The sequence below is a fragment of the Azolla caroliniana genome, unplaced genomic scaffold (genome assembly GCF_043228905.1).
Source record: "Azolla caroliniana isolate FFs.n. ecotype wild unplaced genomic scaffold, voAzoCaro1.0.p SCAF_190, whole genome shotgun sequence".
In the NCBI taxonomy this organism is placed as follows: Eukaryota; Viridiplantae; Streptophyta; class Polypodiopsida; order Salviniales; family Salviniaceae; genus Azolla; species Azolla caroliniana.
The window spans coordinates 1-22,813 of record NW_028230625.1 but is presented as its reverse complement, the minus strand read 5'-3'; the positions used below and the strand labels follow the sequence as shown (position 1 = coordinate 22,813).

Sequence of the window (22,813 nt, the reverse complement as noted above, 5' to 3'; positions counted from 1 at the left end):
GGAGACGCCAGAGACCCTTCCAGAAGGCAGTGAGCACCTCATCGGGGATGCCCAATGTTCGCCAGCCGTTGCGAAGGGGGCCGCTTGGCTGCAACCGCAAAGTTCGACCCAATTTAGTGGTGTAATCGAAGAAGTGGTGGAGTCTATCGTCATGTTTCCATCTGAAATCCCCGGGGTCCCAATCCAGATCGACAAGGGGGCGACAACCGTATACCCTTAGCCTCCAATGGGTTTCCACCTTAGCAACATCCGGGTCTGTCTTCCAGATGTTATCAATCTGTGCCACCACTCGGATTGGGTGCCAAGAGCCGCTGCTCTGGCTGTCCCCAAAGACTGTATCACTCCCCGATCCGCTCATGCCCTTTAGCGACTTGACCATTCCAGCCTCGTCAAAGAGACCGAACCATGCATGTTCTCTCGCCTCCCCCATCGGAACCCTGTCAACTACCTCAGCTATCAGTCTCCGCATTTTCGTAGCTCCCTTGAGGGGAGGGAAAAGGTCCTCTTGGGCTCTTCCTGAATCGGCCATGCGTCTCCAATCGTCTATAGATAGGAGGCCTGTTTGTGCCAACTTTCCCCATGCTAGGCCCTTAAGTTGCCCTAGCATCGCGTTGTCATTCGTTCGCACATGAGGATTCCAGAATAGTGGCTGTCTAGTCCATTCGGTCAATGTCTCCGGGGTGTGCTTGACCAAATGTTGTCGTATATGGCACCATGCCCGCAAGATGGAGTTCGTGACCCTGTCCTCCGGATGGCAAGCCAGCCTGGGTGGGACTCCGCTCGTGCAACACCAATTCAAGGAGTCGGGCCAAGGCCTACCATACTTGGGAGTCCCTACTTGCAGCCTGTTGCGACGAAGTACCTTCGAGCACCCCTTACCTGGCAGGAGGCAGCGAACCACCATTTTAGCCAGCAATGCACGACTCTGCATTAAGGGGTCTATGAGGCCAAGCCCCCCTTTGGCCCGTGGTTGCGTTAACCAACACCATGAGACTCTGGCGGCAGCCCTTGGGTTGTCCTTACCTGACCATATAAACCCCCTAATGGCAGCCTTAATCGCGTGCAAACCTGCAGGGTCCATAATCCAGCATGAGACTGAGTGCCACATGGTAGCGAGCAGCACTTGGTTCGCCACAAGGACCCCCAGCGAAGGACAATTTAGATCTACTCCACTGGTTCAGCTTCTTACTTATTTTGGCTTGTACGTGGGCCAATTGCGCTCCCTTGGGGATTGACCTCCCCATCGTAAATCCAAGGTACTTGAAAGTCGTCCCACTAGGGACCCACGTAAAATCGGCATGGGGTTGCCATCTTGATGTCTCCTGTTCGCTGAACCATAGACCTTGGGTTTTATTCCAATTGATCTTGGCACCAGCCGCCTGACAAAAGTCCTCGACAAGATGTTCAGCCCGCTGTAAATTCTCCTCATCACCTTGCAAGAAAAGAACCGTATCGTCAGCATATTCAGATAACAACAAATCTTTAGTCGCATTGGGGATGGGCAATCCCCGCAGCCAGCTAGTTGGTGCTTGTAAGTAGGCGGAGAAAGCCTCGGTTACAAAGAGATAGAGATATGGGGCTAGGGGACAACCTTGCCTCACTGAGCGTTGTAGTTGGAAGGCGGGTCCCCTAGATCCAGCCATCAGCACGCTACTCGTAGCTGTCCGATAGAGTGCAAAAGTACAATTCCTCCATTTTTGAGGTAGGCCCAAAGCTCTCATCACATTTTCCAAAAAGGGCCATAACACCCTATCGTAGGCCTTCTCGAAGTCTAGCATCAGAATAGCCGAGCTCGATACGGAGTGACTGGCCAATGCCATAGCTTCCCAAAGAAGCAACACATTATCAAAGATACACCTGTTCTTGACAAACCCAGTTTGATTGTCGTGTATGATGTCCGGTAAGAAGCTTGCTAATCGCTGAGCTAGGACTTTAGCGAGTATCTTGTATGCCGTGTTAAGGATCGTGATTGGACGCCATTGGCGCAACTCTAGGCTTCGCTCTTGGGATTTGGGGATGAGATATATCATCCCCTCAGCCAGACCAATCGGCATCTTTCCTGAGGACCAAATCTCTTGGAACCCAGCTTCCAAGGACGGGATAACACATTCCCACTGAATCTCAAAGAAATCTCGTGAGAGACCATCAGGGCCGGGGCATGCACCCCTTCGCAATCCCCTAAGTGCCTCCGAGAGCTCTAAACGAGAGATGGGACTATCGAGCACAACTTCTATCTCTTGGGTTACCTTGGGGTGAATGCAAGACATCACTCGATCAGCCAACTCCAAGTTTTGCCTCACATGCATAGGTGCGAGGAGGTCACGATAGTATTGTGTTGCCATTTCCAGAACCTCAGTCTTGTCCTCCGTTATTGAGCCGTCTGGTTTGCGCAGCCCGTGTATACGTCCACCACCACCCTTGGGTGCCTTATAGTGAAAGAAATGTCGGTTGACCTTGTCGTCTTTTCTAGCCCACCATGCTGCGTTTCTTCGAAACAACATTCGGTTCTTCTCCAGAGTCCTTTCCTGTACCTTCATCTTTGCTTCCTCTAGCTTAGCTCTAGACCATTTGCAACTAGGGTCTACCTGTAACAGCCGTTGCGCTGCCGCAACGGCCTTCCTTAATTTTGTTTCGATGGCTCTAACCTGTTGGAGGGCGCGCTTGGTCTCTTGTTGTAAAAAGGAGGACAGGGCCAATTTTTTCTGCAGATCTTCGCTGGCTGATTTATTGCCCATGGTGTCCTGCCATATACTCTGTAAACCGGCCTTCACCGCTTCACTCTTCATGATCTTTTTTCTGCAGATCTTCGCTGGCTGATTTATTGCCCATGGTGTCTTGCCATATACTCTGTAAACCGGCCTTCACCGCTTCACTCTTCATGATCTTTATGGGGATCTTTACATTGAGACTGCCCTTGCTATCGTTGGGTGGGTTAAGGTCTAGTCTCACCGGCTAATGATCTGAAAAGGTAAGACCTGCCAAGATAGCAAAGGAGCCCCCGAGCTCTTCGAGGGATGAGCTGATGTATATGCGGTCTAGCCGTGCAAGACTACCGCCCCTAGCATTCCCGACGGCTCTAGAAAAGTGCAACGAAGAGGGGTTAAACTTTGTGACAATGTCCCATAGATGAGTAGGATGGGTTGTCTAGTCTAAGGATATGGGTATGATGTGGTGAGTAGACATTAATGTGAACAACCATAACAATCAATCAACAATAAATCAAACAAGATAAAAAATGTTTCAAAGGGAGCATGTTATAAAAGGTCATGATCGGGAGATGAACCTCTTTCTACTTTTTCAAATGCTACAAAGATATCTTCATAATTTGAATTTGAGATCGCATACAATAGCCATTTTTGTTTAAAATAATTCATAATTTTAGTTGGATTAGTGCACTTTCTTCATTGTAAGTTTTGATTGAAATCATGGTTACAGATAATTTACTCTTGAAGTATTTTGATTGCACACTGCCATGGATATGTTTCCACAATGATTGAAGATCGTAGCACATTGGTAACCAAACATGCCATCAAGTCACCATGTGTATTATGTCCATAAAATTTTAAATAAAGAAGAAACATATTGCTTTTGTTATGACCTACATCCCCATCCAAATTAAATGAATGCCCCCTCCCACCAAACAAATTAGTAATTACCACGTCTTGTTGTGGCACTTTGTGATTGGATTACATCTAGTAGTACTTTTTCAACCAAGATTATTAATTGCAATGCCCAACAAACTTATTTTCTATTATAGTTCGACATAGTTACATTTTGTGTGGAGACTTTTTTTGGGGTATTCAATTCAATATATATATTTCTTTAATCTTAGGAGAATCACATGCCAAAATATTATGTATTCTATGCAATACATTATATAAGACAATAGATAAATTAGGATGTGTATTGACCATAAAGCCCTCATAAGCTTATATTCAACAAGATCATCTTGATTCTAAAAGTCCATGAAGAAATAATTTTGCAAATGTTGCAAATTTTATAATTCAGTAAATAGCAAAGATGGGTTGTCCTCGAGTTCAAGAGAGAGATTGTGAATGGACCATAGTGCAATACACCAAGATAGCTATTAGCCAATAAAGCATAAAAGCAAAACACTCTATAAGGGAGTTATGGATAATAAGTATATAATATGGATATACATATTATTGACATTTTGAAATCATGACATTTTGTTAAATTTTTGTCAATTTTCTATTTCAATCTTGGAGAAATTATTTCATTCACTAATTAGCACTTTTCTGATTCAACCTTGAATTGCCATTCATTGACATATATGCTAACTTTGGAATGCCATCAAGTATATGTCTATTATTAGATTGGTAGTCGAAGACTCAAAGGTAAGGGAAACACTATGAGTTGCCTTATAATTTCCATATAGTAAATGATACACAACGAGACAAGAAATGTCTCTTTGTTCCATGGTTGATCCATCCCTAGCCTTTATTCTAGATATCTCTAATTCAAAGTTATCACTTTTGTTCTCATGAATACATCAGCTACATTTAGCTGAATTACGAATAATATCTTTCTTAACTTACTGATGTTGTGTTGTGTAGCTAGGATGTTTATGACAAAGCTATGGATTTTAATATAATAAAAATATGACTTGTTTAATAGAAGTCCGTTTTACACGAATGAAGTAGAAGTTCTTGGCTATGTTTTATCAAATCATTGGATCTTACTGACACCTTAATAGCTCCAACCCACCAAACATGACCTCACACAGATGTAATTGATGCCAGGTGGCCAGCAGCTCTCCCCCAAAGATACATTATTTTCCATTTACATACACTTAGTTTACCATCCTCTTTGGTGCTAGTGAGAGAGATAGTTCCACTAGATTCCCAAGGCTACCTACATAGGGCAGAAGTTGTCATTTCCTCTGGGTCTAGGGTCAAATCTCTCTGTTCTTACTTTTCAAATGGGCGATATACACAGGCACACAAAATAAGCAGCTTGTATGTTCTTGTTTCACCCCATAAATCTTTTATCATCAATTCTGTCTCAGTGTTGCCCGTAGGTCCTCATTACAGAAGTTTATATGGAGCTTTTATACCTGAGCTCCCACAGTCATTGCGGAGGAACATGAGGTATTCAGCCCATACTTCTTCAAATATACATCCACAAATTCACATTAGCATCCATCCAATACCACTAGCCCGTGGTTCACCATTTATGTCACTTCCCCTTCCATGTTTGATCCATATGTGTGAATATTTCTACCTTTTTTATTTCTTTCTGCAAGCGGACATCTGCATAAATGTTAGACATACAGACATATGCTGCTGCACTCTTCTCATCCAAATGCACTGCACACTCAAAGGCTACCTTTCCGAGATCTGAATGGCCCCACTTCTGGCAAGCACTCAACACGGTATGCCACATCACCACATCAGGTTCAACATTCATCTTCTTAACTATTCCAATAGCTTCATCTAATTGGCCAGTTCGGCCAAGAAGATCGATTATGCACGTAAAGTGTTCTTGGTTTGGGATGATGCCATAGTATCCACTCATATACTCAAAATAGGTTCGCCCTTTGTTGACTAGACCCTGATGAGTACATGCATTAAGAACACTGATAAATGTTACTGGGTTTGGAACTTCACTTTCCTCCAACATTCTATCAACAACATGAAAGACCTTTCTACTTTCACCGAGCAACGCATACCCTGTGGCTAATGCATTCCATGAGACTATATCTCGTTCCGGAAGTTTTTCAAATACTTCCAATGCATTTGCAACTAAGCCACATTTCGCATACATGTCAATGAGTGCGATGCCAACAACAAGGTCTCTTTCCAAGGAAGTTCTCTGAACAATATCAGCATGAATGTTTTTACCCTTTTCTACTGCTCCTACATAACCACAAGCTTTCAAGCTGCAAAGATATGTTACAGAATTTGGAATGAGGCCTGCATGTTGCAGCTTCTCTAAACAGTTTAATGCTTTGCCACCTTGCCCATTCTCTGTATATCCTGTGATCAGACAAGTCCATGAGACAACATCTTGGACAGGCAATTTATCAAATACATCTTGTGCTTCTACAAGGGCGTGGCACTTAGCGTACATATAAACCAATATGCTACCAATGAGATTTTCTATTTCCAATCCTTTTTTCACGATTTCTAAATGGATTTCTTGGCCCTTGCAAATGGCTCCTAGACTACCACAAGCTTTCAAGCCACATGAAAATGCAGCAGCATCAGGAATCAACCCTTCTTCTTGCATTTTATAAAACCAGTAAAGGACCTCTCTATTGTAATGCTGGTCAACATATCCAGACATAAGGGCAGTCCATGAGATGATGTTGCGAATTGGAAGCATATTGAACACATCCTGTGCTTTTCCTGGCAAACCACATTTGCCATACATATCAATCAATGTATTTCCAACCACCAAGTTCTTTTCTAATAAACCTTGTTTAGCAACTTCCTCGTGTATTTGAGCTCCTTTCATTACATCATTTATATTTGCACATGCTTTCAAGGCACTTACAAATGTGATGGGATCTGGAGTAAGACCATCATATTGCATTCGGTCCAAACATCGGAGAGCTTCTTCTCCTGATTCATGTTCAGTATAACCTATAATTAATATATTCCATGAAACTACATCTGGAACCGATATCCCATCAAACACTTCTCGTGCATTTTCCATAAATCCACATTTCATATACATATCGACCAATGCATTGTCAAGCTCGATATCTTTGTCCAACATGCCTTTTCTTGCAATCTCAGAGTGCAATTCTCTACCTTTTTGTATGCTTTGTAAGTTTCCACAAGATTTCAGGGCACAAGTATATGTTATAGAATTCGGATGTATACCTTCAAGCTGCATCTGATCTAAAAAGTTCAATGCTTCCTCACTATTCCCATGTTCCGCGTATCCAGCAATGAGAGATGTCCAGGAGACCACATCCTTCACTGGAAGCTTGTTGAATACTCTTTGTGATTTCTCAAGTAATCCAAGCTTAGCAAACATGTCAACGAATGCACTACCTGCAAGAAGGTCACTTTCTAGACCCTGTTCTGCAATTTCGACAAAGATTCTTTGGGCAACATCAACATCTCCACAATTGATACAAGCTTTCGATACAGAAATAAAGGTAGCCAAATTTGGAGAGATCCCTTCTTCTCGCAGATCATCAAAACAAATAATGGCTTCTCGACCAAGCCCTGCCTTGACATACCCCATGATTAAGGCATTCCACGTGACAACATTCCTAAATGGAAGCATATCGAATACAACCCGAGCTTTTGAAATCAAGCCACATTTCGCATACATATCAACTAATGTGCTACCAATAAAGACATTGTTTTCAAGGTCACCTCTGTCACGATTGATGAAGGCATGTATTTCACATCCTAGCTTCAGGTCACGTAGCTTCGCACAAGCTTTAAGCAGGGCCACAAAGGCAGGTGAACTAAGATCATGAACGTGTGAATCATCATCATCATGAGGAGGAGGGGGAGGGCACGATGCCATGTGTTGTTGATACACATCGAGAGCTCGCCTTGGATCGCCCGATTTGACATAGCCAATTATGAGAGAGCTAGAGAGGGAGGAAGGGGTCTGGTTAGGTTTTTGCAGCTGATCAGAATGCAGCTGTTGGGCTTTCGGGAAGATTCGAACTTCAGCAGAAGTTTTCTTAGGGCGACGACGGAGTGAGGGTGATGAGTAATCACGTGTGAGGCCATCACGATGCCGATGATGGCCAAGCTCCATAGCTCTGACTTGTTCACTGTGTCTATCATCACAGACGATAGAGAGGGGCGAGAGATGTCGTCGTTGTCTGCTTTCAGCCGGCTTTCCTGTATTTCCCAGGATGCCCCCCAAACAAAACACACCCAAGCAAAAAACAGGCTTTTGGTTATCTCCTCAAATGCCCCTTTTAATTCCTTTACATATTTGGGTCTCTTACCATTTTATTTTATTTTCCAAAATGAAGCTACTTTCCCATTAGTTACGAAGGATTATTACAAAGAGACTCTACAAGGAGGCTTATACATATAGATTGGGGAATCTCCCTCCGATCAGGTTCAAGAAAATGAGACTAGTTACATCGCCTTTCAGACTGATAAATTTGGGTCTCTTACCATTAATAAATTTGGGTCTCTTAACCATTAATAAATTTGGGTCTCTTACCATTAATAATTTTGTTTCTTCATTGGAGGCAATTTCAGGAAGATGGTTACATAGCCAAGCATTAAATCATTTTGAGCTTTTGTCTTGCGGGGTTAGGAGTTTTTTCCCTTCTTACAAATCGGAGAAGATCCATTTCGCGATATCTATATTCCTCACGATGCAAGTGTGTCAGGTGTCCAAAAAAAGACAAAGAGAACTCGGTTGTGCCATCGGGGCCGTTAGTTAGGCAACCTGCCCTTTTCTTGGCCCGTTCAACAACAAACAACATGAAACGAATCTAGAGCCCTCATCATCAGTTTGGCATCTTCTTCAATGATAGATGGATGGCATTTATCATGTCAACGCTTGTTAGAGGACACCCACCTTGATCCATCGAGCGATTTTGCTATTCCTTTAACATGATGCTCGATAGATTCCATCCTTTTATTTCGCCACTTCTACCCACTCATGCCATGGGCCCCAATGCGTGCATGTTCTTCTCCTTATTCTTCTTTTCAAGACATTCCACCTCCTTTCTAGCACTGGAGTGTATGGGCCATGTCGTGTCCGTCACTGTTTCGTGTTCGCTCCATGACACGGTCGGTCGGTCGGTCTACCGGATTAATAAAATGTTGAACCTTTTCAAATTTCGTTCGTTTGTTCTTTTTTGGGGGTTATATTATATATGTAAAGAAAGGTGTGAAAATGCATGGAAGAAGAAGAACCATGGAAACACAAACACACAGAAAGAGAAACAGAGGAGGATGAGAAAATCTGAATTTCCTCTGTTTTCCGAGAGGTCTTCTCCTTACTTCGTGAAACCTTAATATTCAAACCCACCCTAATTCAGTCATTAAAAAATAGCAAAGAAATGGACATTCTCTTCACAAAATCTATGCGATTTGTAGCCTTTCTTTGCATCCTTCTCTCGTTCATCGCCAGGATTGCTCCGGGTAATTAGCAATCCCTTTTCTTAGGTTCTATGGATTTTAATCATAATATGAATGGCCTTTGATTTCATGATATGCATATACATTGCCTTGATTTCATGGTATGTACACATATATACATATTGACTTCATTTCCTGTTTATCATGCTTTACATATTTCCTTGATTTTATGTTTTCATGCTAAATGAGTGAGTTTCTAATGACATTTCTATGACGTGTGAAAGCTTTCTTGCGCTCTCATGGAATGATTTGATATTTATTAATGTGGAGTACTTGATTTAATTCTTATATATAGGATTGTATACAATCGATTCTATTAAGACTCCAACAGATGCCGAATTGCACGTCTTGAAGATAGAACCTTTGTCAAGGCTAAAAGAGCTTGCGAGGGTACGCCATTTCTGTTTCATCTCTATGTATGGATTATCAGAAGACCACGAATTTGTCTCAAAGCTTTAAAAAAATTCTGTCTTGGCAATGGATGACCTTAACATATCAATATCAATGTTAATGTATGTAAGTTCAAAATGTTGTTCTAAAGGGGTATTAACGAATCCATTATTCAAGATCTTTCATAATGTCTGATCCTTACCAAAATACTTTTAATGCATTTTGTATATTTGAAGTTTTCTTAAGTAGGAATAGTAGGAAATGATTCCTAAAATGATTTCATAACATCTTGTAATTTGATGAATAATGATTTACATATAATCAATCCTACTGATGCTGATATTATAGTTTTTCCTTTAAATTTGCCAATAGATAAGTGACTCTCCCCTGTATTTGCAAAGAACCTTCCTGAGCAAGGGAGCAATAGAGGCCGGAAAGCTCATCCAGGAATGGATGCAAGATGCTGGGATGACAACGTATTGGCATATAACTACTTCATGATTATTAATATGTAACTTTAGCCATTATACGGAAATCAGATTCTATTCCTTTGAGGTTTATGTAGAAAACAATCAAGGCCATAAATGTTGGATGCGTGTATGTATGTTAACCTATGACTGTATGCATATACCATAAATCTTCCATACAGGCTATACAATGAATTTATACTTATAACACTATGATTTTTGCATATCCTATATTAATTGTAAATACAGAAGTTAATAACATGATTCTTCCTTCTTCATCACTAACTTTAAATTTGCTCATCCACATAAGCTGGATTGATGATATCGGCAATGTTCACGGACGAGTAAATGGTGGAAATGCTTCAGCACCAGCATTGCTGTTTGGCTCCCATTTGGTATAAAATATAGTATAGATCACCTTGTATTTTTACCATCTTTTACAGATAAATTAGGTTGCAACAATCTTGTTCGAAGTTTTTTCTCTCATGTTTTAGGACACAGTCATTGATGCTGGAATGTATGATGGATCACTTGGCATCATCGCTGCTATTGCTGCAGTAAAGACCCTAAAAATAAAGGGAAAACTTGATAGTTTTCCTCGGCCTATTGAGGCAAGTCTCATTATACCTTCACTTGATGTGAAACTAGAAAAGGAAATTTTGACCTCTTTGATGGACATGCCAGAGGATATATACGTATATAAAGTTTAGTATAATTTCCATCTTAACATCTATTCAATATTATCCAGGTGATTGCTTTTAGCGATGAAGAGGGGATTCGATTTCAATCAACTTTTCTCGGAAGTGCGGCTCTGGTAGGGGAATTTCCTGAGTACCTTCTTGGCATAGAGGACAAAAGGTGTGAAATTCCTAACTTTTCTGAGTACTTGAACTTGTTTTTAGTATCTATACTTCATAAAGTATAAATTGGCATGATCGTCCGGAAACATGCAACATGTAGTTGAAACCGTAAAGCCTGTTTTTGGCTTTCAGTGGGATGACGCTAGAAAATGCTCTGAAGTTTGCCACTTTTCCGGGAACAATTCGAAGTGTGAAAGATATCAAGTATGATAGAGATGATGTGTGGGGTTATATAGAGGTGGTTTTTCATATCCTCTTTCTTGGAGACCTTCCAATAGTTACCATCTGAAGAAATAAATGCCATGATGCATTCACAGCTACACATAGAGCAAGGTCCAGTGCTTGAAAGACAAGGAATCGCTCTAGGCATAGTGGAAAGCATAGCCGGCCAGACTAGACTCTTGGTAATTTTTAAATATTTTTTAATAAATATGGCTTACATGTGCCAGTTGAAAAGTTTTCCATTGAATATATGATAAATGAAATGTTATTTATATATAGGTCAAACTTACAGGATCCCAAGGACATGCTGGTACTGTACCGATGGCTATGCGAAGGGACCCGATGGCAGCTGCAGCGGTTGCAATCGTTGGAATTGAGCACAGTTGTAAACACCCGGAAGAGTTTCTCTTTATGAGAAGTGAAGTGAACCAAAGACATGGCCACTTTATGTTTGGAGGTGCTTTGTTGTGCACAGTTGGTGAAATTGCAGCCTGGCCTGGTGCTAGTAATGTCATCCCTGGTGAAGTAAGAGTTATTGTTTCAAAAATCCTTTTCTAGTTTTTAACGCTTGCCTTTATAAGGAAATTGCTGGAAAAATGTCTTTTAAAGTTTCTTATATGATGCATAAAGGAAATGCATTTGTGTCATGGTTTAACACGTAACGTCTTGTTTTTGTTGTACAACTTGCAAAATGTTAGAGTTCACATTAGTTTGTAATGCATTCTATATAGGTTACTTTCTCTGTCGACATTCGTGCAGAAAATGACGATGTCCGGACAAAGGCGGTTGACATGATAAAAAACAAAATCAAAGAGACATGTGAGGATAGGCAGATATTGTTTAATATTTCAGTCAAGGTGTGTGTGTGTGTGTGTGGTTGGTGTGGAAATCAAACTTTGTTTAATCTTGAAACTTATAATATGCCTTGGAATCTTGACACTTACAATCTCTTACTCTTGGTGGAAATTTTTCTATGCTACATAGCATGAAGCAAAAGCAGTCCATTGCCATCCAGACATTCAAGAACTTTTGAATGTGGCAGCAACAAAAGCTCTCCACAATCTTCCAGCATCCGGGTTACATTTAGATCAACAATTTCTTCCAACTCTTGTCAGTGGTGCTGGACATGATGCTGCTATGATGGCACACTTGACAAAGGCAATGAGACTTGGATTGCATGTCTTAATAATACTTTTATTCATGCCCATTCTAAGTAAAACACCAAAATACCTCTAACTCTTCAGGTATTTACCAAGATGCCCCTAAGTTGTCCCCCTAGCTAGTACAAAATTTACTACTACATAGGGGTATTATTCGAGCAATTTCATGAAACATCGGGGTATTTTGGTAAATATCTAAAATGTTAGGATATCATATATGATAGTGTTCTTTGTGCACTAGTTTTTTCCCATTAGAGTTAGTTGTCTTGGTAGTTATGTTGACTTTCCTTTTTGTGACATGAAAGGTTGGTATGCTTTTTGTTCGATGTACCGGAGGTGTAAGTCACTCTCCCAACGAGCATGTGCAGGATGATGACATATGGGCAGCAAGCCTTGCACTAAAGGCCTTTCTCGATAATGAGATTACATCTACTAACAACTAGCAGTACTTCCCAAGTCTCAATCCACATCTTGATGGAGTTTGAAGCATAAGCTTTACTACATCACAATAAATATAATGCTTCACTATCATGAGTACTCTAATATTACCCTTATAAAATTTGTGGGTGTAGGTGTCTTAGGTTGGTAGCAAATCTAGAATGCTAATGGAACAATTACAATGATATATGAGCAACAAGAACTCTTTATCTTTTATTTATAATTGCACCTCTTCAAAGTAGAAAGTATAATATGTTTCAATTTCTAGTTGAAAGCTTTTTAATGTTTTAGCTTCGGATTAATATAATATAATTAATATTAGATTTGACACAAAAATGTATACTTTATTAATATATGAAGATATGAGTTGGGGTGGGATTGTGTAAAATTACACACAAATAAAAACACAACTCTAGATTCGTAAGAAATTATGAGAAATGATAGATTAAATAAAGAAATTATGTTGTGTTCCACATGCAAGTAATTCATGAGAAATGAGAACAATTGTTCACAAATGCCCCCTTGGGCTCAGGAAATCTCAAATTGCCTTATGGGACCCATTACATAATACAACCAAGTTATAGACACATGAGATTTAATTATAAAGTCACTAGGAATTATTCTTGGTGAATGAACTCATATACAACCCGAAGACAAGATATCCATGTATTAATGGAAGTATCTTTAAAAAATCATGAATTGTTCACCATATACAAGATTATGGATCTCTCTTTGACTAGCCCCAGTTAATTGCCAAACCATATTCTTTGCGTGTGAACATATCAAAATACTATCTAAGAAATCATGGAGAATAATATATTGTACACCATTGAAACCATACTTAGGTGTGCCCCCATTGTCTTACATAGTTACACCCTCTGCTTCTCTTTATGAGACATGTGCTCCTTTAACCATGTTTGATGAATCACTTTACACAAAGAACATCCAAATGTAGACCCGCAACATCAAGGATATCCCCTCATCTCTTTCTCTCTTGTTCACTTGAGTATGTCATGATGTGTAATAACCACTCAAATTGTTGCTCAAGAGTACTCTAAATTCTATAAGTTTCCTTATCACCCACAACATTGAAAGAGTCATTTTAGAACCTTTGTGGAGGCATTCAATGAATCCTTGACATCTTGGAGTCCTCAAATTTCTAGATATGGTAAAACGTGGGCCCAGATCACCAGAACTCTTTTTCAAGATCACAAACAATTCCTTTTCCCGAACTAGGATGTGCCAATTTGTTATAAAATAACAATGTGGCCTCACATGTCTCACAAATTTGATATGGTGAACACAATTATGGAACCAAACCTCAAGGTCATACAACAATTATGACAAAATCAAGTGAATGCAGAATGAATTGTTTATGTAATATATAAAATGTGAAATTTATGAACCTCTCAAAATTGCCATCTGGATTCACTTTAAAATTGTTGTATCAATATGACAACAAAAATGAATCAAGAATGTTAAATGTATATTTACAAAGGGTCAAATTTTTGTGAGGGAACCCCCAAAAGGAAAGGTTTCCGTGAGCTAATTACAACAATGGAGGTCCCCTTGTAAGAGCTTCTTATGCATACATAGCATTTGCCTGGGTGACTGATAGTGGGCTACTATGTAGCCATCCTCACATCGAGCTTGATAAAACTTCCACATGTTAGCAATGTGGACACTTCCACCACCTTGTTGAAATTGATGGACCCATAATCCCATGCTAACATCCTCCATTTTGAACAGCTACAAGCAGTGAGAACATCATATAACAAGAAAAAGGCATTTAGAATTTCGGGCAAAACAACATACAATTTCGGACATTTAGAATTTAATTGAACAGCATTCTGGTAAATAACAAACAAGGTAGGAGTATACAATTTGGTGCACAAATAAGGATCCAGTACCTCGAGAGCTTTCCTTCTATTTTGTGTCACTATAAATTGCGCAATATTGGTTGAAATAATGTAACCTAGACCATTTGCATATGTAGGGTACACCTCATCGGGCCATTCCTGCTCAGAGCAAGATAAATATACATCCTCATAAACTAGATGCACATAAAATCCATGTCAAAATTAAATAATCGTTCTTTAAGAGACTTTATCGTTGTGTTTCAATTTTTAGGTGTGATCACGAAATATACCTCAAATGTGACTGCCCATTTCCCCATTCGCAATGGCCGATGAAACATGTTCATGTTTCCCATATACAAACCTTGATTTTGATTCTCCATCTTTAACTCATTCAGCACGGCATCTACTCGAACATATGTATCATCATCACATTTCATGATATAATTAGTTGATACATTGTGAACCTGTGCCAAATATGAGTATTTAAAAGATTAACTGCGATGAATATTTGTCATTTATGTTAGAAGAAATAAAGAAAGACAGATGTATTAATGTCTTTAGAAGACAACAATCACCTATGCGACTCAACAAAATATAGTACCTTAAAATATTCTCTCCAATGAGAGCAAGGAAAAGAAATTATATGAGTATGCGTATGCGTATGCGTATGTATAGTTTCTGAAATATGTACTTCAAATTTTACCATAATTGACATAAAAACACAGAGTGACACAGCCACATATTGATACCATGGTTAAAACAGAGTTAACTGGCAAAAAATAAAGGAAAGCTTGAGAACACGTACAGCATATTCACATATTGCCAAGGTCTTGAGCACCACAAGATTGTACTCATCCATGAAAGGCAGTAATACCATGTCACCATAATAGTTAGCTTCTTTCTTCACATGGAGATTGACATCTTTATCTGGGTGCTGCTACCATAGTTATCCATGGTTATATCATACCTTCACAAATGAAAATATAATAAATATATGTGATCATTTCATACCATGGCAACGAAAAACCTGATCACTACTTTAGCTGATTTAATTGGCTCAGCTTGAAACCAGGATGATCGCATAGCCATCCTTTGAGTAAAATGATCACTTGCTGAGAGTACTCCAATGAAGAGATCAATTGGACCATTCTTAAACTTCGGTGCTCTCAACAGGTGCCCATTCTCAAAGATTTTCTCATCAATACTTTTTGGTGGGAGAGATGGCAAAGATGTTGCAATGAGAGCTTGGACATCCACATCACCTCCAACATATGACCCTGTCGTAAGCTCTTCAATGAAACCCTGCAAAATAGCATTTCTCTCTATCTCCCTCTTTATACATATATGTGTTGACAAAAATCAAATATTTTCCCTTCCATACAAAAAAGGAAATAAATCTATGTGATCAATCCAAGTGATGATAGAATATATCAGCAACATATTCCATGTCCAAGCCAGAAGAGAGAGATTCGAAGACATACAAAGGTATCTCGGGTTTAAATAAGGAAGAAATGTCCCAAATCAAGGTTATGTCAAATCAAATCAGGAATCCAACATAGGGAAGATGCTGAAAACCACACCTGATGTATGGACTGAATGCCACAGCAAAACGAAGGGTAACAAAAAAATCTAATAGAAGGTTTCACATGTTGATGGCTGTAGACCAACATATTTTCAGCATTCATAGATATAGACATTATGCCATGTAGGTATACCATACATGCTTTTCCTTTCTATGTACAAGTTTGTGTGTATTACCCTATAAGGAAAGGTGAACTCAAACCTGGGGAAAGATTCTTTTAATAGATTTTCCATAACAAATGACAAACTTTCAGTTACATGCAAGCAAGTAGTTAAGAGGAACAGAAATGCACATAGCAATGCATCTAGGTCAGCGGCTTGCCAAAGGAATGGAAACAAATATTCTCAACTAAACATGACAGTTTCCACAATGCCTATGGGAAGAGGAAATAAAACATTTTGATGATTACAAATATAATTGCCAGATAACCAATAATTCATAAGAAAAACCCAACGTTGTTTGCAGACATGCAGAATATTGTTGTTCTTTATTCAATTGTATAACACCATAACTACACATGATTTCCCCCTATAAATCCACAAAGCTTATAGCACATAAAAGGGAGGCTGTTTTTCAAATTCTATTGCCTACAATAATATAAACAAAGATTCTTCTTGTTCTGGTTTAGCAAAATCTATAAATGAAATGCATGATAATAACAACCTTCAGAGCTGAAAACAATGACTTAAGACATTAAATATTTCAGGTGTTGATTCCTTCAAGAATGTACATAGGAAATTGCTTCCTGCAATGTATCATTGTGTGTATAACATATGTTGATACACACATGCATACATAAACGCTTCTACACATATGTGTATATAGAGATAATACGCATATACATACATATTGATGATATTGTGCAGACACATTTGTAAGAAATTGAGCACAGCAAACAAATTTGTTTGGGTAAACCATAGCAACTTACAGTGGTATAAGGAAAAGATGCAACATGCCTGCCATCAACACTCATGTGGTAACCCTCTAGTCCTGCCCTGACTGTCAGGATGAAGGAGTGGTTCTGAGAGAATGGATATTTCCAGCTCAATTCAGATTTTTCAATCGCCCTATCAAGCCACAAAGGGGACTCTTTCTCATTGTCACCTTTCTGTATCCATTGCTCACACTTCAGAGATCCTTCCACTAGCATGACAAAAAATTATAATGATGTTATTTAATAACGGAATTCCCTGATCTGTGATAAAAATCTATAGGCAATGAAAACCATGAAATAAGTGGAAGAAAGGCTGAAAGGAAACAAAGTTTAATGAATATGAGAAAAGAATACAAATGATATAATCAAGAATGAACAACAAACTCAGCACTACTTGAACAAAAGTTCTGCTTTGTTGGGAAAACTCTGTTCCTACTAAAGTGACAAATAGCTAGTTACATATACATTAGGAAAGACCAAGCCAAGAGTTAATAGGTTGATATATGCTCTTGTTAAAGAATGTTATAGATTAGTTAGATGTGGAGAAATGTTTGATTAGTTTCTTATTGTGCCAGATACATTGAGTTATTTAACTTTTACAAGAATGAGAGCTTATAATGAGCAATGACAATATATTGGCTTGTCCACAGTCCAAAAACTATAGTTAGAATGCAAACTATATTTAATGCCTTGTATGAAGATGGAGTATCCTCACAACATTGGAATTTGAAGGAAAACAATGTTTAACTAATAAACACACACATGGTTGTAATCTGATACAAGAGAATAAGTCTCGTGATATGAGTACCATCAAACATCACCATGAAAAGGCAAACAGTATTTAACACATATAAAAGCATGAAGCAAGATAGATGTGGTGTTGCATTAACAACTTCAAGAGAGAGAGAGAGGATGTCTCCTGGCATGAGTATCATCACAAAAATACAATTAAAAGACAAGCAGCATATAACACATGAAGATACATGTGGTTATAATGAGACATGAGAGAGAGAGAGAGATGTCTCATGATATGAGCTCCATTACAACAATACAATGGGTAACACATGATTGTAGTATGGCATGATATGATATGAGAGAAGAAAAAAAACCTGTCTCGTGATATAAGGATGATGTACCATCACAACGTTGACTTGTACCCCACTGACCATTCAGGAACGTATTGAGTTCAATCACTGGTTTATCATTCCAATCACCCTTTAGTCTTGGATTTATGTGCAAAATCCTCGAGGGTTCTTCACTTCCATTAACCTTGGGAGCATGAAGCTCAAACATGAATTGTGAGACCTCCGTTGATACAGGTTCACCATTAGCAATATGTCCAATCCTTGGTACTTTTTCATAGTGTGGTGGATGAGGCACACCAATCAATGTTATGGATGACCCTATAGTGATTCCACATGGAAGACTCATAAAATGATTCTCTTTCTTTATATCTTTATCTTTAACCATAAAGATTGATCTTGGACATAGAATGCTGCTCTTATCATACACAATGTGAGAGTAATTTGAGGTCAATTCAAGCTCTTCCAATGCTTTTTTTCCCTTTCTTTGGGCTATAAGGATTGATTTTTGAAGGGACCTAAGCTTAAAACGTTGTTTCTCAGTTTCTTGCGTCAGAAAGTTTTCATATATACGGGTAGCTTTTGTGTCAATATGTGGTTCATCTTCGTATGTGGTAACATGGACATGGGTAGACTCTTCTTCTATACTGGGGTTAGGAAAGCTTACCTTATTGAAGACATATTTGTCTATGTATTGCTTAGATTTGAGTTTTCTGCCTTGATACCATCTATTGGAGTAAATGATGTTCCTTGGGCCTCTCCATTCATATGATTCTTTTTCTGCTAGGGAACCATGAAATGCGATGAAATTACAATGCAAGACTTGCCGCAAACTTAGCAAGACACAAATAAGAAGAGCTAAGATAGCTAACAACGTTGATTTTGGCCTGAACTTGGCGGAAGTTCTCGGGAGTGTGCACAGCCCAATACAAATTTCCTCAATTTGAACCATATTCAGAAACCAGACAAAACCTTCGCTTTAGACCCAAAAGAAGATAGCCTTCACAACCTTCGTAAATATATATATACACATACATATAAAGAAGATATATTAAGCAACTCTAGAGAGAGACAGTGTCTGTACATCAGAGTGAAATGCCGGTGCTTTCATGGAACAGAGTGTGTTTCTGTTGTTTTCTGCATTGTAATTTGTGGGTGGGGTTATCATCCTTTCCTTTTCTTTCTCTTTACCTGAAGAGATAGATGTTTAGACTATACTATCACTATGTATGTATATAAATAAGCTGACATCTCTCACTCTGTTTATGGCCCTCTACTTTTTGCAGCTTTTCTTTGCAGCTCCATTCTCTTTCAAAATCCCCCTGAAATTGCTTTCACACATGGCCCAATTTTGGCCTTAGAAGACGTTAATATATCTTTCTTTCTTTGTCTCTCTCTCTCAACACTCAAGATGTAATCTCTTATTTGGTCTTATAGGCCATTTTGGCCTCTTAAAAGACGTTAATATTTCTTTCTTTCTCATATGTGTGGTAGGTAACATAACATAGCCCACTCCAGAATGGCTTGGTTAAGCCGCACGTGTCACGGGTGGTGGGGTCTGACACAGATAGCTATCACCATTATGCTCGATGCCATGCCAGGAATAGTGGCATGGTTAGCGTGTGTCCTGATCAGTTTTATGGACTCAACTTCGATGTTCGTTATGCCATGTTGACGTTACACTCGAATGTAGCCCCCTTGTCGTGCATACTAGCACACAAAAATTCATGAAATCATGATTCGGGACATCTCAACACGTGAAAGTTGAGCATATTCATGCTTTGATGTATTACTAGGATCTCACAACTAGCAAGGTAAGTTGTGGTGCATAAGAACCTTGTGGTAATGTACCTTATTTTTAGATTAGAATATGCAACAAGAATCCTCGAGTTATGCGCATCTTGTTTTAATGAGGCGTGGTATGTTATTATAGTTGCACGAAAAGCAAATATGACTTTTGATGTTTTTAAGACATGAAAAGTATGGCATTGTTGTGATTGCTCTATCGATTTTTCAATGTTGAACCTTTCGAATATTTTGAATTCATTGATGGAATAAAGATGTTATACAAAAATGATCATAGCATCTCTCTTAAAAAAAGGTGACTTTGATTATGACAGCATTAAAAATAGCGCTCACCATCAAGGTCAAAATCACACATAGGGTTAATGCACAATGTGTAACTCATAGAGTCATACCTTACCGTTGTTAAAGGCTACCAATGCTTGTGAGATTAATATACATATATGTCATTCTTCTTTGGGAATGAGCCCAACTATGTAAAAGTATGAGAAATGAATGAAAAAAATCTACATGCTTTCACTTTTTCTCTACTCGTGCGCACTTTCATTTTGGAAAGAAAGTGTTAAAATCATTGTATTAGAAAATGGAAAGTTGGAATGCATTATTTATGTCCCTAGCATTATAGCATGATAGTTTTCGTCATGGTTCTAACTCTACTATGGCATTGGCGATGGAACTCAACAATTTTGTGAAGTTTACAAATATTTCTCTATGATAAAAAAGAGCCAACAAGGCAAATGGTGGTGGAAATATGATTTAGAAATATAAATATTGCATTGGAAAACGGAAGAATACATGAGTTGGATTCATTGATTGCTCGTTTAGAGTTACCGCTTGATGTTTCAAATAGTTGCATGTCTCGAAAGTCATTGGTGGGTGGGGGAGGGGGGGATTTCATATGCAATAAATGAACATTCTCACAAACCTATAACAAATTCCATTTTGTCACTTTGTTGCAAGACTTCTAAACTTGGAAGAATAATCAAGTCAATGGGGCCCAAGTTGCAAAAACTCAAAACTCGTTACAATAAACAATTGGTAGTTATTTCAGCACCACCAAATAAATCCACAACATACTTGAGTCGAAAAGAAGAAAAAAAATTGAATAGTTGAAGTATGTATATCCTACCATTATATCAATATTTGATAAGTTGGCATTTCAATTTTGTTGTTGAAATCATTGGTGGATCCCGGAACAATATTTCCCTCTAATTATGAATCCATAAAAAAGTGCAAAGGATGTTAAATCATGTTTGTAAATTGTAATGATGATAACAACTGAACTTGTGGACAAGTTATTGGCACATTGGAATGAACGCATTTACAACTATGTATATGGAACATGAAATTTAAACAACTTGGCGTGAATTTTGTGCAACATTGAATTATTGATTAATTTAGAAATATATATTTCTAACTTGCTTTACTAGACAATGTTTTTATCTTGGCATAACAACTTATTTGAGAGGAGAGGGTTATCACGTTATTGTTGTGTGATACTTCAAAGATTTATGCCTTTATATGTTGTTGGTTTACAACAACGAGAAATCAAAGGAAGTGGTGGAAGAAATGTTGAAGATGTACCATAGTCATCGAATTTCATTGTGGTTGTATATTGTGAAGTTAGTGACAAAGTTTGCCTTGGGCAAGATTATGGGATTTTTTTACTGAATTTCATCACAATTGCATGTTGTGAAGTGAGTGACAAAGTTGGCCTCGGGCAAGATTATGGGAAATTTTTACTGAATTTCATCACAATTGCATGTTGTGAATTGAGTGTCAATGTTTGATGTGGGTGAGCATATGTTATAATCGTAGCTAATAAAAGCAACAACATAAGATATTGTTGGTTGTTCGGTGAGAGGCATGTAAATCCAACAATAAGGATACGCCTATAAATAAGAGGACGATATATGAACCTCAAAGATTTCTAGACAGTACTCTAATACTGATGTAGTATTGTTTTTTTCAAAAAAAATAAGAGGACAATACTCAAATACAATCCTATGTAAGGACCCACTTATGGGTCACATGGTATTTTATTTATTTCAAATTGGTGAGAGAAAGGGTATGCGATGTTTTTTGGCTTGCCATCAACATGTAACCTTGGTGTAGAGCTTATATGTGGCACAGTTCCACCAATGGCATTAAACCTCGCCTAGTTTATGTGTAAACATCGAATAGGGGTTGCAAGCACGTGGATCGAGAATGGCCATGAGCAATTGTGCAAGATATTGGACTGGCGTATGTGTGAGGGATGAACATAACATTTCCGTGGAAGGTGGGGTGAGTAGATGAAAAGGAGACTAAATGATAAGATAATTTGACGTGTGTATATACATGTAAGGTAAGGACGAGAAGTGTATTTGAATAAAGTGCGGGATGTACATTGTAAACAAAGTGGGACCTAGGCACAACCCAAGGGCCCAAAGGCGTGTAGACGAGCAATGAGAGAAGAACCAAAAATGATAAATGAAGGGTGTTAAGAGACAAACGACGAATTAGAGAGACTCGAGACTAGGGTCAAGATTCAAGGGATGAGAGTTGACCTGAGACTCGAGACAGATAGTGAAGACAAAAACCATGGGAAACAATTGATTTAAGCATAAGCAATAAGCAAGAGAGCAAGACCATGACCACATTCAAATTGGCGTTGTTTTACCTAAGTTCAATTGGGTGGGAAACCCCAATTTCATACATAATAGACTACAATATATGAGGTATGCAAGTTGCCTAGTAGGACTTAACAACTTTACGAATTGATTTTATGTTATTCTAGATTTGTTTTTTAACACAAAGTGAAACCACGCAAAGTTTTCTTTTGGATAATAGGATTGAAGTCTTTTGAACAATTTGATGCATCTTGAGGTTGATGGTGTTGTTCCTAGTGAAAGTCAATTGTTTTATGAACATGT

General features: G+C 38.6%; 3 protein-coding genes across 3 annotated transcripts; 1 reads left to right on the top strand and 2 right to left on the bottom strand.

Moving 5' to 3' along the window:
* Nucleotides 1-5,199: 5,199 nt before the first annotated feature.
* On the bottom strand, nt 5,200-7,752 carry LOC147848906 (pentatricopeptide repeat-containing protein At3g09040, mitochondrial-like). Its single transcript, XM_087337987.1, has one exon. It carries the CDS (start codon nt 7,750-7,752, stop codon nt 5,200-5,202), a length of 2,553 nt encoding a protein of 850 aa, XP_087194113.1.
* Nucleotides 7,753-8,856: 1,104 nt separating this feature from the next.
* Nucleotides 8,857-12,374, top strand: LOC147848905 (allantoate deiminase 2-like). The gene is made up of 11 exons (XM_087337991.1): nt 8,857-9,104; nt 9,397-9,491; nt 9,864-9,967; nt 10,269-10,353; nt 10,453-10,569; nt 10,707-10,816; nt 10,951-11,056; nt 11,136-11,222; nt 11,320-11,565; nt 11,772-11,897; nt 12,025-12,374. The coding sequence occupies exons 1-11, from the start codon at nt 9,023-9,025 to the stop codon at nt 12,274-12,276; spliced, it is 1,410 nt and encodes a 469-aa protein (XP_087194117.1). The 5' UTR covers nt 8,857-9,022; the 3' UTR covers nt 12,277-12,374.
* Nucleotides 12,375-13,994: 1,620 nt separating this feature from the next.
* On the bottom strand, nt 13,995-19,272 carry LOC147848904 (hydroxyproline O-galactosyltransferase GALT6-like). The gene is made up of 7 exons (XM_087337992.1): nt 18,123-19,272; nt 17,008-17,222; nt 15,509-15,799; nt 15,303-15,431; nt 14,788-14,961; nt 14,549-14,656; nt 13,995-14,387 (listed from the first exon to the last, which is right to left on the bottom strand). The coding sequence occupies exons 1-7, from the start codon at nt 19,045-19,047 to the stop codon at nt 14,184-14,186; spliced, it is 2,046 nt and encodes a 681-aa protein (XP_087194118.1). The 5' UTR covers nt 19,048-19,272; the 3' UTR covers nt 13,995-14,183.
* Nucleotides 19,273-22,813: the final 3,541 nt, after the last annotated feature.